Source organism: Pristis pectinata, chromosome 6, assembly GCF_009764475.1.
Source record: "Pristis pectinata isolate sPriPec2 chromosome 6, sPriPec2.1.pri, whole genome shotgun sequence".
NCBI classification, from domain to species: domain Eukaryota; kingdom Metazoa; phylum Chordata; class Chondrichthyes; order Rhinopristiformes; family Pristidae; genus Pristis; species Pristis pectinata.
In genome coordinates this window covers 47,449,902-47,465,144 of record NC_067410.1, presented here as the reverse complement: position 1 = coordinate 47,465,144, position 15,243 = coordinate 47,449,902, and the positions used below count along the sequence as shown (strand labels likewise).

The 15,243-nt window shown below is 44.8% G+C and overlaps 1 protein-coding gene across 3 annotated transcripts in view; it reads right to left on the bottom strand.

Moving 5' to 3' along the window:
• Window positions 1–5,626: 5,626 nt before the first annotated feature.
• LOC127571297 (SLIT-ROBO Rho GTPase-activating protein 3) overlaps window positions 5,627–15,243 on the bottom strand; it is a 221,898-nt gene continuing 212,281 nt past the window's right edge. For 2 of the 3 annotated variants that reach the window (XM_052017566.1, XM_052017568.1), the window contains exon 22: window positions 5,627–14,493. In XM_052017566.1, coding sequence (XP_051873526.1) covers window positions 14,074–14,493 — 420 coding nt within the window. In that variant the 3' untranslated portion in view covers window positions 5,627–14,073. The remainder of the gene's footprint in view (window positions 14,494–15,243) is intronic. The other variant, XM_052017569.1, reaches the window with a different exon arrangement.

Sequence of the window (15,243 nt, the reverse complement as noted above, 5' to 3'; positions counted from 1 at the left end):
CTGAAATAAGTAAGATCCTAAGGGGACATTGACAGGGAAGATGTTACATAAAGCATAGAACATAGAAGAGTACAGCACAGGAACAGGCCCATCAGCCCACGAAGTTGTGCTGAACTAATTAAACTAGTAATTAACACCTAACTAAACTAGTCCTTTCTGCCTACACATTGTCCATATCCCTCCATTCTCTGCATATTCATGTGCCTCTTTAAGAGCCTCTTAAACACCTCTATCATATTTGCCTCCACTACCACCCCAGGCAGCGCATTCCAGGCACCTACCACTCTCTGTGTAAAAAAACTTACTCGCACTTCTCCTTTAAACTTACCCCCTCTCACCTTAAATGTATGCCCTCTAATGTTAGACAATACGACCCTGGGAAAAAGATACTGGCTGTCTACTCAATCTATGCCCATCATAATCTTATAAATTTCTATCAGGTCTCCCCTCAGCCTCCGCTGCTCCAGAGAAAAACAACCCAAGTTTGCCAACCTTTCCTCATAGTACATGCCCTCTAATCCAGGTAGCATCCTTCTAAACCTCTTTTGCACCCTCTCCAAAGCCTCCACATCCTTCCTACAATGGGGCAACCATAATTGTATGTAATACTCCAGATGTGGCCTAACCAGAGTTTTACAAAGCTGCAAGTTAACTTCCTGACTCTTGAATTTAGTGCCACAACTAATAAAGGCAAGCATGTCATATGCCTTCTTTACCACCCTATCAAACTGTGCAGCCATTTTCATGGATCTATGGACTTGGACCTCAAAATCCCTCTGTATATCAACACAGTTAAGGATCCTGCCATTAACTGTGTGCTGTCCCTTTACATTTGATCTCCCAAAACGCAACACCTCACATTTGGCCAGATTACACTCCATCTGCCATTTCTCTGCCCACATCTGCAACTGATCTATATCCCTCTGTATCGTTTGACAATCTTCTACACTATCCACTACACCACCAATCTCTGTATCGTCTACAAACTTACTAACCTTCCCATCCATGTCGAGGTATAGAATTTCTATTCTGTGTGTTGCCTGTACCCACGTGACTGTGATTCTGCTACAAGCAAGTTTTTCATTACACTGTACCTCACCATACTTGTGTACATGACAATAAACTGGACTTGACTTGATAACTTTTCTGGAAGATGTGTGTGAAAGTGTTGTACTGGAACATTTGAATAAATGGGTCTTTTTCATGTTGGAAGGATGTAACTAGTGGAGTGCCCAAGGATCAGTTTGGGATTTATATTAATGACATGGAGGAGGGGAAAGACTGTAAGGTATCCAAGTTTGCTGATGACATGAAAATAGGTGAGAGGGCAACCTGAAATGAATGTATTTGGACTCTGCAACAGGATATAGATAGATGGATGAAAACTTGGCAAATGGAGTTTAATGTGGGAAAGTGCAAGATCATGCACTTCGGTAAAAGGAATCAAAGGGCAGATTATTATCTAAGTGGAGACAGATTGCAAATGAGTGAAGCACAGAGGGATAGTAGTTAGGAAGGCAAATGGCACATCAGCCTGATTGCAAGAGAGTGAGGAGTGGAAGTAAATAGGGAAGTATTATTACAATTGTACAGAACGTTGGTGAGGTCAAGACTGCTGTACTAGGCAGAATTTTGGTCACCTTATTGAAGGAAGGATTTATTGGCATTGGAAGCAGTCCAAAAGAGATTCACTAGGCTAATTCCTGAGATGGGAGATTGTCCCATCAGAATCGGCTAAAGAACGTGGATTTATATTCTTTGGAGTTTAGAAGGATGAAGACTGATATTATTGAAACATATAACATCCTAAGGGGGCATGACAGGGTAGTTGTTGAGATGTTTCCACTAGTGGGACAGTCTTGAATGAGGGGACATAGTTACAAGATAAGGGGGCAGTAATTTAAAAGTGAGGTGCATAGACATTTCTTCTCACAGACCATGGTTAATCTTTGGATTGTTCTACCCCAGAGGTTTGTGGAGGCTATGTCACTGGAGGTATTTAAAGAGGAGGTAGATATATTTTTAAAAGATCAGGGAATTGAGGGCTATGGGGAAATGGAGGTGAGGCCTGGGCAGATCAGCCATGATCATATTGAATGGCGGGGCAGGCTCGAGGGACCGACTGGCCTCCTCCTTGCCCTGTTTGCTTGTATTCCTGTTCGGACTCCTGCAGTGAGATTCAAATTCAGCCTTCGAGTGTGAGGCAAGTGTGCCACCCAATGAAGCAAGGCTGCATCACTAACCTTATATAATGTTCAATCATTTCCGAGGGAGAACACAAGACTAAACCCTGAAAACACATTCCTTTTATGCTTTATACACAAACTACATTATCCTAGATCTTTATCTTCTTGCCACCTTCCCATCTTATATTGCTGGTCTTGCGGGAGTTCATCTGGGTATCTGCTAAAGTAGTTTTCAAAGTGGGAGCCAGACCTTTAGATGAGTCATGGGATGTTAAAAGATGGGTCACCATCTCCTCACCTTTACTGATGCACAGACAGGAGAACCGAAATAATGAGTCGTGCGTGTGTGTGTGTGTGTGGGGGGGGGGGGGGGGGGGGGTGAGGAACTATGCAGATACAGTGAGTCGCCTGAAAAAAGTAGTTAAAAAATAGTTTGAAAACCACTGTTCTAAAGTATCAGATTACAAACTGTGCACTAATGCTGGGCTGTGGAGGTGGGCACATTTAGGATACCAAATTCAACATTGGGTGTCCCCTAAAAACCAAAAAGATATAGGGAAGCAATTGACATTTACTCCTCTTTAAGTCATCGTACTTTGAGCTTAAAGTAGGTTAGTGATGCAGTGGGTAGTGGCCTGGCAGGAAATGGGTGTTAGGATGCAGGCAGGGACACTTTGTAAAATGTGATAAATAATATTTTTCATTGGAACGATAGATTTTGTTTTGCTTCAGTTTTCCTGGTAGTAGAATGAGCTTCCTGCTGGTAATGAAGTGGGGAGGCAGGGGGATTTTCCTGTCTAGTTGGAGGAGGAAATGTAGCCCTCCCCTGATGGGGAAATCACTGGAGTTCCTGACTGAGCCAATTCAGTGCAGTAGGGTTGAAAGGAACATGAGAAATCCATTGTGTGTGGTTGCTTGCTTCTTGTACTACACCTGAGAGGCACACCTTGGTGAGGCTTGCTAACTCCAGCCTAGTTTCATCTGGATGTTCATCCCTGCCCTTCACAGAGCCAGCACTCAAGAAACTGAATAATGAGAGAGGTGTAGGACATTCTTCTGCCAGATCACTTTATATCATAGAACATAGAACAGTACAGCACAGGAACAGGCCCTCCGGCCCACTATGTTGTGCTGAACTAATTAAACTAGTAATTAAACATATAACTAATCCTTTCTGCCTACACAATGTCTATATCCCTCCGTTCTCTGCACATCCATGTGCCAATATAAGAGCCTCTTAAATGTATCTATCATATTTGCCTCGACTACCGCCCCGGCAGCATATTGCAGACATCCACCACTCTGTGTAAAACACTTGCCCCGCACACCTCCTTTGAATTTACCCCCCTCACTGTAAATGCATGCTTTCTAGTATTAGACATTTCAACCCTAATATAATTGATATTCTTCTTCTGACCACCCCCTATCCTTTGACCTCCAAAACTTGAAATTGTACATTAAAAGGCATTTAGACAGGTACTTAGATAGGAAAGGAATGGAGAGATATGGGCCTAATGCAGCCAAGTGGGATTGACATAGAGAGGCGTCAAGGTTGGCATGGAAGAGGTGGGCTGTAAAGAGACCTTTTCTGTGCTGTACAGTTCTGTGATTCTATTATGATCATGGTTGATGTAGGCCTTGTTGCGTCCTGTTCAGTAGGTTTTGTAAAGAAGCAATACACATATGAAGGTGGAGAGGCAGCAATGGTACTTAAATGAGAGATGTAGAAATCCAGTCTGTTTAGGAAGAGGTGTCATTTTCCAGCTTTGTTTAAACAATACCATTGGTAAATGCACAGACTGCATTTATTATCATTATGATTACATGAGCAACATAACAGTATATCTGAGGTTGAAGAATCACACTGCACAGATAGAGGATGTTTCATCCATTGTGGCAGTGTTGGTTCTTTGTAAAAGCAATCCTAATTCCCATCCAAAATTCCAGTTTCTCCTTTTCAAGTACATATCTGATTTGCATTTGTTAGTTACCACTGAATCGGATTGCAACACCTGTTCCAGGTCATAGCTCACTGTATTAAAAAAAATCTCATCTCCCTCCTGTTGCACTTTGTGACAATTATCTCAAATCAGGAGATCAAGTCATGGTAGAGGGCAGAACTGCAACAAACATGTGCCATCAATTTAATCTGTTCTTCAGGCGAGCTCCCAGCAGGAGATGATACTGAGACTCCATCTGTTGTCCTCAATGTCCTATCTGATTTGTGCTCCATGCATTAACATAAAACCAAAAACAAAGCTAGTGTGTACATTTTGCATGCTTTTGAGGTGTTAATTTATGAATGTGAATGGGGGAATAGATGGAGATGCAAGACAGTGCAGCAACACAGGCCACAACGCTCAGGAGAACATGAGACCTATTACACAATGGTCGGTTCGCTGGAAGATTGGAACAGTTTTCCTTCACAAGGGTAACTTCAAGCACTCCTGGATTGGGCATGTAATGTGTAGCATCCTCCGCACCCATCCACACTCCAACCCCAGTACCCCAGATTCCAATCACAGGAATGTTGGTTTTGGCCTCCCCATGAATATACACTTTCATCTGGAGACCAAAGTCTACTGAAAATGATGGGAGGCAGTCCAACACCTGCTGGTCCTTCTGAACCCCAACGCCTTGGAAAGAGATATTTGGAAGGGCCAGAAGGAAATTACAAAGGTGTTGAGTGCAAGGGTTGCATCATAGAAAGCATTCCCTTCTGGATGCATCACAACTTGGTATAGCAACTGCTCTGCATAAGATATTGCAGAGAGTTGTGAATATAGCTCAGTCCTTCGTGCAAACCAGTGCAGTTGCAGATTCCTTAGGTATGCTGCTTTGGCAGGGAAAGGTTGAAAAAGGAATCCAGAGTGGAAATGAATTTGCTGAAGAAGGCTCTGTAAATGGAGACCATTTCCCGATGTATTGGTTGACTCTTGAGGAGCGTATCTTCAATGACTAGGGAAAGACTTTTGGAGAAAAGGACTGGGAAAGGGGTGAGAGTTTGGGAGGACAGGAGAAGAACACTGGCATAAGGAGGAATGAGGTTATTAAGGACTGAAACATTTTTGCGGAGGTGGCTGAAGGAGAATTGCGTTTGTTGCTTCTCCCACAGCCTCTCCTAGGATATTCTGATCCTCTCATTTTGAAGCTACAAAGCTCCTTGTTCTGATGGTGTGGTAGCTTGGAATGCCCAAGAGATGTGCTGGCCAGTAAAATGCCAAAGGCAGCTTCAAGTCAACATATAGAATGAGGGAACCTGCTCTCCATGTGCTGGAGCAATGTGGGAAAGGAATAGAAATCACCTCACATTCCCCGTTGACTTTGGACATGTCAGAGGTCAAGGCTGTCAATGAGCACTGTCAACTTGGGAAAGAGGTAGGAGCAGAGAGAAACGAGTGAGCATGTCTGTTTCACACAATACAGAACAAGATTGACAACAAGACTTCTTTTTTATATATATATACATATATATGTATAGCACATAATATGAACAAACATTATGGGGAAAAAAGTGAACATCCATTCACAGTACCAAAATAAAATGTCATACTTCCAAAGGATACTTTAAAAAAATAATTAGAAACCAAAGGAGTTTAATTAAACACAGGGAGTGAGATTACTGTTAACCTCCATATACGAGAGGAAAGTTACTCCATGAAGTTACTATATTATTTTCTGTTTCCGATAACAAATTAGACATTTCCATTGTAATTAAACATCAAACTATTTAGCTACTAAGTGCAAAATCTTGGTGAGTGGACTAGGCTAATTCTATTTCATCTCAATTTGAAAAAACAGTTGTATGACAGAATTTCCAGCATGTCTTTGACTGATTTGAAGATGTTGTACCAGACCATAACAGGCAAGAAGAGCTCAAAGGCAGCTGCCCTGAGAGAAGGAACGCATGGTTTGTTGAATATGATCCTTTGCTTGTTCCCACTCCCTATCATTGCCTTTGTCCATTTCAGACATGAGGTTAGAGCAGAGCAGGAATATGGTAATGTTGTGGTTATGTTACTACGCGATAAGCTAAGCAGTCTGGGATAATGATCCAATTGAACTTCAGTTGATAATCCCATCATGATAGTTTATATGATTGGATTAATGTCTTTTTAAATCTGTTTCCATTAAAGTGACTATAAATTGCTGAAAAAATCCCAAATCATTAATAGGGAAACGGTATGTTCTTATCCCTCTTGTCTTACATGACACCAGTCCAACAACTTAACTGCCTCAAGGACCACCAGGCTCTAAGACTGCTTCTATCCCACTGTTATCAGACTCTTGAATGGACCTCTCATATGTTAAAGATGAACTCTTAATACCTCGTTGTGGCCCTTGCACTTTATTTGTCTACCTGCACTGCACTCTCTCTGTAACTGCAGCACTATATTCTGCACTGTTTTTTTTCACTACCTCAAAGTAATTATGTATGGCATGATCTGTCTGGATGGCACGGAAACAAAAACTTTTCATTGTATCTCAGTACATGTGACAGTAATAAACCAATACCAACTGCTGTCCCATCACCACCATCTCAGGCAGCTAAGGCCATGCCAGGGACATCTGTCTCCCCCAGAGAATGAATTAAAAACATACACGAGTCAGCCACTTTATGTCCATAGAGCCACATCTCCTGTAGTTGTTTAATTAGATGAAAGCAGGTTCCTCGGTTTGCAAAAGTAATGAACTATGTGGAACAACAGTGTCCACTCAGAGCAGAACACATCCAGATACTGACCACAATTGATCTTCTTTTGCAAGTAACTGGAAACCAAGAGATGGTTGCAGGGTCCTAGGCTTATCATGAGAACATAAAGTAAAGAATGAAGAGTGTATTCAGCTCTTTGAGGCCCACCATCTTTAATTCTCACCCCCAGTGTGGCCAGTCTCTCCCCTTCCCCATTCAACTATGGTCCATCCCTCCTGTTACATATTCTTCCCTCTACTTGAGGATCTTCCCTCCACTGAAGCTCTTATCACTCTTCTAAAGAGGATTATCCCTCCAGTTTGTCACTCTTCCACTGATCCCACCTCCCTGGTTCCCTATGCTTTGATCAGTCCCACCCTGCTAACTTCCCACCCCTCTCCTGAGTCCCATCCCTCTGGTGCCCACTCTTCCATTGACCCTCATCTCTCCTCTTTCCTCCCTCCAACTGAACTATCCTGCAGCTTTGAAGCTGTATTAAGCAGCTGCCCAATACTTTCTTTGGAATGAACACACCTGGACAATAGTGCCAACATGTTATCAACTCTCAATAAACAAATACATTCCAGTATTTATTTTAAAATTTACACTTTTCGAATGTAAATTAATGATCCCAATTTTAAAGTGAGTCCTTGGACTGATCTTGTCCATAATTAATTTGATTCTTCGTGGGATCTCTCCTATTAACTTTCTTCTCTCTTTGTCCAGACTAATTTGTTTCTCTAATCTTCATTCACAGTGCATTCTCTTTAAAATTTCCCTACTACTGATATGGAAAATAAATCTGATGAGTTTTGTATCTAATAGGCTTAACCTTCAGAGAGCAGTTTAATACTATCTGAATCTCCCAGCATTCTCAAAAAATACTAAAACTAAGGATGTGATTGTACTGGAGAGGGGAGATTTACCAGTATGTTGCCTGGGATGGAACGTTTCACTTATAAAGGGACACTGGATAGGATGGGTTTGTTTTCCTTGGAGCAGAGGAGGCTGAAGGGAACTTGATAGAGATGTACAAAATTATGAGGGGTATAACAGGGTAGATAGGAAATTTTTCCCCATAAAAAATTCATCAAAAACTAGAGGGTATAGTTTTAGGGTAAAGAGTCAGGAGGTTTAGAGGGGATCTGATGAAGAATTGTTTCACCCAGAGGGTGTTTGGAATCTGGAATTCACTGCATGGTGACTCCTTGACTCCATGTCTCCAACACAGGAGAGTTCCTTGTGCCTGTGCCGGCGTTGGAAGAAGGCCCTTCAGCCCCATCTGTCACTGCATCCACTGCCCTGTCCCACACTGGATTCCCACACTATATTTAAATGAAACAGTTTTACCCTTACCTTCCCCTTTGGCAATTTTTATGTTAAACCTGTGCCCTTCTATTACTTGTCTCCCCAAATCCGGAGACAGAATCTGGTAGTGACGCCAACTGGGTCCCAGCTGAGAGTGCAGTCACCTCTGAATTGGAAGGTTGCTGGCTCAAGACCCATTCTGAGGCCTTTACCTTCCACAGTCCAGGCAGGTCCTCCTGCACTGTACCGCTCATGGAAGTCCTCTTCCAGTTGGAGACCACATCCCAGTGGGAAACAACACATAGGTAAGGAAACTGAGAAGAAAAAGAACTAAACCAACAGCGGTCTGTTCCAAAGCACACCAGACCATAACCCTTAGGCATAGTCTGCGTGGTCTGGTGATTTATTTGAGTACTGTGCTTGAAATGGACTTTTCAGTGTATGTTTTTACATTTCAAATTCATTGACAAGTCCCAAGCAGTAATGGAGCATCATCACTTGCAGCGAATGTGTCAGTGACAGGAGGGGTTTCCTTCACAAGGAGGCTGCTTTCTGTTTTAAAGACCATTATAGGCAAGCATCTCTTCTGTTTGTGCTCCCCTACCACATCCCCTCCAGTGTACTTTCCCCAGCTCTGCACTTGCTGAAAGGCTGCTTGTATTCACCATCTCCAGCCCTGAGGACAGGTCTTCAGTCTGAAACACTAACTCACTCTCTCTCTCTCTTCACAGATGCTGCTGAACCTGCCAAGCTTTGCCTGATTTTCTTCCTGTTTCAGATTCCTAGCACCTGGAGGATTCTCATGTTGCAATTGGATCAAGTTACCCAATTGAATAATTTAAAGTACCTGATGTGAATTTTGTGCTTATGAACTGGATTGGGAATTGAAAACATTGCCACTTTTCTAAGCCAACTGTATCAATACATGCAGGTGGAACACAGATCCAGTGTGGGGCTCATGCCACAAGGACATATGGTGGATCTCCAACCCTGTCCTCAGAGCATCTTCACAATGAAGCAGTGTCTCTTACCTTCACGCATACACTCACATACTGATTTAAGCAAACACGCACTCTCTCTCTCTCACATATACATGCAGACACACTCCCAAATACATTCTCAAACTTTAGTTGTCTGCCTGCACTGCACTTTTTCTGTAACCCTATATTCTGCATTCTATTTTTTCCTTTTGTACTACCTTGATGTACTTATGTGTGGAATAATCTGTCTGGGTGACATGCAAATAAAAACTCTTCTGTATCTCAGTACATGTGACAATAATAAACCAATTACCAAACACCAGACACACACTCACACTTCCACATGTACACACCCAGTGCACACACTTGTGGACACACAAACTCATACTCCTTCTAACCATCAGGCTCTCTAGGATGCAAGAAACAAGCTGCAGCAGGAAATCAGCAGTTCCTCTAGCAGATTGATTGTGGCTCCTGATCCCTGCATCTGCAGTCTCTTGTATCCCTAGGAATGCAGTTATTTGTAGAGCACCGCTCCAGACAGGTTTGATTTTGCTTAATCCTTCCTACTGCCAAAATACAGTGCTCTCAGCCCTGAGGAAACATCAGTATCTCACACATGGACAACCCTTACATTCTCATGGATAGTCGTAGCAGAAGGCAGCCTATCCTGTATCAAGCCTGCAACCCTACTGTTTGATGGCTAGAGCCTAGGCTGCCCCTTACCACCTTGTACCTGGCCAGTTAACCCTCCAGGTGTTGGGTCTGGCCTGCTCCCTGCTTTCCCAGGCCAGTAAAACCTGCTGGATGCAAGGCTGGGTCGGGCCTGTAACCCTACAGAGCCAGGCCTGGATTCAACCTTGCACAGACGAGCAAGGCCACTGGTAATTGATTTATGGAAAAATAGCATGCCAATATTCTCATTATAAAATGGTCCTGGAGTGTCACAAGAGGAGGAGGTTCACAATGATGATCCCAGGAATGAAAGGCTTAATCTATGAGGAGCATTTGATGTCTCTGGGCCTGTATTTGATTGGGGGGGGGGGGGGGGGGCTGGAAATCTCATTGAAACCTACCAAATACTGAAAGGCCTTGACAGAGTGGATGTGGAGAGGAGTTTCCATTAGTGGGAGAATCTAGGATCTGAGGGCAAAACCTCAGGATAAATGGCATCCCTTTAAAACTGAGATGAGGAGGAAATTCGTCAGCCAGAGGGTGGAGACTGTGGAATTCGTTGCCACAAAGGCTGTGGAGGCCAAGTCATTGGGTGTATTTAAGGCAGAGATCGATAGGTTCTTGATTGGTAAGGAGGGTTAAGTGTTACGGTGAGAAGGCGGGAGAATGGAGGTTAATAAAAATCAGCCATGATTGAATGGCAGAGCAAACTCAATGGGCCGAATGGCCTAATTCAGCTCCTATATCTTATGGTCTTATCTATTGAGGATTGATCTGTAAGATCCTGCTGTCACCAAACCCAGGGACATTGAAAAGAACATTCTTCCACAGCTGTAAGGTAGAGTTGTCAAACCCCCAGAAATGTCTGCAGCCAGCGTTGGCAACCCAATGGGCAGCATGTCCCTTTAACCTCCCTTATAACCCGCAGGGTTAAAGATAGTCCTGAGGAATGGGAACAGCATGCATTTCTGGTTTAAGCAATATTTTCTCTTGCCTGCCCTACTACTTTCTGCTCCTTTAAGATTGCTTCTTAAAATTTAACTCCTTCAGTGACAAAACAAGGTGGATTAAAACCAATCTTTACCATATTCCTGCATGGCTCACAATGTCATACTTCACCTGATAACTGTCAGAGTGTTTAACTACACACACAGCATAGTGGCACAACTATATATACGCTATACACAGCGCACAGTGGCGCAGCCAGTAGAGCCTCTGCCTCACAGATTTTGGAGTGTACATGTTCTCCATGGGCTTGGGTTTCCTCCCACATCCCAAAGGCATGTGAGTTGGCTGTTGTAAATTGATCCTAGTGTGTAGGTGAGTGATAGAATCTGGGGGTGGGACAGTTGATGGGAAAATGAGAATAAAATGGAATTAGTGTAGTTTAGCTTAAATGGGTGCTTGATGATTGGCACAGGCTTGGTGGGCTGAAGGGCCTGTTTCCGTGCTATATGACACTATAAGAATGTAAGTTGTTGATGTACAGGCTGTATAGTGACATTAGCAAAGGAAGCCTGTAAGCATCAGCAAACTCCAAGCTATGATTCCTCGGAGGCAACAAGTAGGGTGCATGTGTGGGTTAGGCAGTGGGTGGGGGGCAGGAAAGGGATGGAACTGCCTGGCATTGTGGGTGTCTCGAGCTCAGTGGGCATGCAGTGATGGTGATGTGTCAGTAACACTTCCACTGCCTCGGGTGGCTGCTGACGTTACTAACCATGGACGGAGCTGACCGTCACCAGGAATGGCCTTTGAGGCTTCTCCCACTGTGACCTGAGAGGTAGCCCCAGTTACTCCACCAAAGTTAATGGCGGTGGTGTTGGGCGAGGGTTGGGGTGGTAGAGATTTCTCACATTTGGTTTGCAAACAACGATAAACAAGCTGAGAGAGATGAGTTGTTATAAGATCACAGCCCTGGCCACTCATACCATTTGGGCTATCTTGACAGAACACAGGTAGACAGGGTGATGAAGAAGGCTTTTGGCATGTTTGCCTTCGTTAGTCAGGGCACTGAGTACAAGAGTTGGGATGTCATGTTACAACTGTACCACCCTTGGAGTATTATGTGCAGTTCTGGTCACCCAGCTATAGAAAGATTGTCATTAAGCTAGAAAGGGTGCAGAAAAGATTCACAAGGATGTTGTCGGGATTGGAGGGCTTGAGTTATAGGGAGAGACTGGATAGGCTGGGGTTGTTTTCCCTGGAGTGTAGGAGGTTGCGGGGTGATGTTACAGAGGTTTATAAAATCAATGAGGGGCATAGATAAGGTGGATGGTCACAGTCTTTGTCCCAGGGTAGGGGAGTCTAAAACTGAAGAGCATAGGTTTAAGGTGAGAGGGGAAATATTTAAAGGGGACCTAAGGGGCAAGTTTTTCACACAGAGGGTGGTGGGTATATGGAATGAGCTGCCAGAGGAAGTGGTAGAGCTGGGTACAATTACAACCGTTAAAGGACATTTAGACCTTTGCATGGATAGGAAAGGTTTAGAGGGATATGGGCCAAATGTAGACAAGTGGGACTAGCTTAGGTAGGCACCTTGGTCAGCATGGATGACTTGGGCTGAATGGCCTATTTCTATTGGCTGTATAACTCTATGACTCTAGGATGGCTTGTTGGTCTCTAGATGAATTTTCTCAACTAGGGTTTGGCAGCAGTGTCAACGCATTGTCAAGGACACACTAAACCCCATGGGTCTGATTCACCCCCTGCCCTATGCTGAGTTACCAGAGCTCAGCGGTTGCCAGCCCACTTACCATCAGTGTCCCTGGATTGACAGAATAACATAGCGGAGGTGGGGTAGGGGTGATCATTATCCTAGTAGATATCCCCAACCCCACTGCTCCCTCAGTGGGTGCACAACCTGGCACCAGTGACTTTCTGTCAAGGCTCAAGTGTGAAGGATGAGAGTTGAAGAGGGCTGCCTGTCGGTTCCCAGCAAGAGTCGATGCCTTGGAGAGAGGACAGGGCAAGAGAGTACCTCAGCCGTATTCGTGGCAGATAGCCCCACCCTGAATCTAGCTGCACAGAACTGAGGGGCTCCCCTCTTATACAAAGGTAATAATCCGATGCCATGCAAAGACCACCCACCATGCCAAAGCATATAACCTCAATGTGCTCCCAGTTACATAGTTTGTAATGCTGTCTTCAACAACTGAAGAGGCATTCGGATACAATGAACATCCTCAGAATTGTTCAGCTTTCGGGAGTTGTTTCTAGGTCTGACATCTATAATGACTGGTGTTAACCATGCAGCAACCATCGACCCTCGGAAAACACCACCGACCTCCCCTCTCCCCACACACACCCTAGTGTAAACTAAAGGAACCTTAATGACCATGTCCAGTTGTCAAAGGAGATGATGAAATATCACATTAAATATCACACAGTCCCTTTGCCTGTTTCTGTGACACTATGTACATCGAAAACGTTTTCTTACAAAAGGAGTACTACATAGATTAAATGCTTCACAAAAATTAGGATAAGTTAATCTACATGTTTTAAACACACACTCTGCCTAACTTCCATATTATTGTTACGTTATGCTGCATTAGGTACAACTGCAATATTAATTAGTTAATTAATTAACTGGTAATACTGTGCTACAATATTTATACTTCATTCCCTCCCCTCCCATCCCCCCTCCTCCACTTGCTTGGTACAAGCAGGAGGAGCGAAGATCTTGCCCTCTTCATCTATTTACAGCATTGAAACTGGGCACCAGAGGAGTTGGCTTAACCACAAATATTGGAAGGAGGAGGAGGGAGATGTTCCAGTTGGTACCAAAGGAAGGAACTCTCAGAGGTTCTCAGTCAGTCCCTGATGGACGAGATGCTGAGATGAAGCGTGCCATGTTTCTCCTCCTTTGCACCCCCCCCCCCCTGTCGTTTCCTCCTTCACTCCCACAGAATGCGGTCCCTGCTTCTCCTTGTATTGCTTGGATTAGCAGCTCTCCTGAGCCTGCTCAGGATGTGCAGAATAAGGGCCGTTTATCCCAGGTGACCCTGAAGTGGAGTCTGTTTTGCGGATGTGCATATGCAGGTAGATTTGCCGGCACTAATCTCCTGCTCTGGGCAAACCCGTTTCACCAGGGAAACAGCACTGACTACATGTTTACCTCAGTCTCATTAATCAAAAGGATTGGAACAGAAGCCTGATCCCAGAAGGCTTCCTTCCCCTGTTCAGGTGGTGCTTCAGACTGGGAATGAGACCCACGCTCCCGAGGCCGGTTGGGTCACATGGTGCCGGACTTGTCGCCCCCACTGTTGGGGAAGACTTTCTCGGTGGGAGTCACCGCCGGACTCCCCACTCCCGAGCTGCTGCCACTGCTGCTGGAGCGGTGCTGGACCACAGGCCGCACGGGTCTCATAGGAGGAGGCCGGAGCTGAGAGCCAGCCAGGCGGGCCGACAAAGCTGGCTTGAAGGTGGTCATCATCTCGCTCGAAGAGCTGGAGCTGCGGCGCATGGCAGCGTCCGGGTCACGGATGACGATGGTGTGCAGTGGGCTGGCCGGCTCGGAGTTCACTGCACCACTCGGTGGGTTCTTCATCTGCTCCAGTGTGTCCAACACCACATCGGGCGCCTGCTTGGCTGTGTTCTGCCTCTCCAGCTCGCGCAGCTCGTTCAGGGCCGTGCTCATGGTCTTCTCTATGTCCTGGCCAGAGAGAAAACTCAAAATTATTCAGCGGAATCGAAACAATGCCCCCGTGTGCGGGGCAGAACCTCAAGTTTAGATTGGAGACACGAGAGAGACTGCAGATGCTGCAATCTGGAGCATCACACAAAGTGCTGGAGGAACTCAGCAGGTCAGGCAGCATCTGTGGGGGGAAGGGACCATTGATGTTTCAGGTTGAGACCCTTCACCTGGGAGTCTAGAATTAGGGGGCATAGGTTTAATGTGAGAGGAGAAAAATGTAAAGGGGACCTGACGGGCAAGTTTTTCACACAGAGGGTGGTGGGTATGTGGAACGAGCTGCCAGAGGAAGTGGTCGAGGCAGGTACAATAGAGTCCAGGTGAAGGGTCTCGATCCAAAACATCGACTGTCCATTCCCCTCCATAGATGCTGCATGACACGCTGAGTTCCTCCAGCATCTTGTGTGTTGCCTAAGTTTAGATTCATAGAGTTATACAGCATGGAAAGGGGCCCTTCAGCCCAACTCGTGCAAGATGCCCATCTAAGGTAATCTCATTTGCCTGTGTTTGGCCCATATCCCTCGAAACCTTTCCTATCCATGTACCTGTCCAAGTGTCTTTTAAATATTATTAATGTACCCACCTCAAACTTCTTCTGGCAGCTCTTTCCATATACCCACCATCCTGAAGTCCCACACCACCAGGTTCAAGAACAGCTACTTCCCTTCAACCATTCAGTTGTTGAACTACCCGGCATAACCCTAATCACTA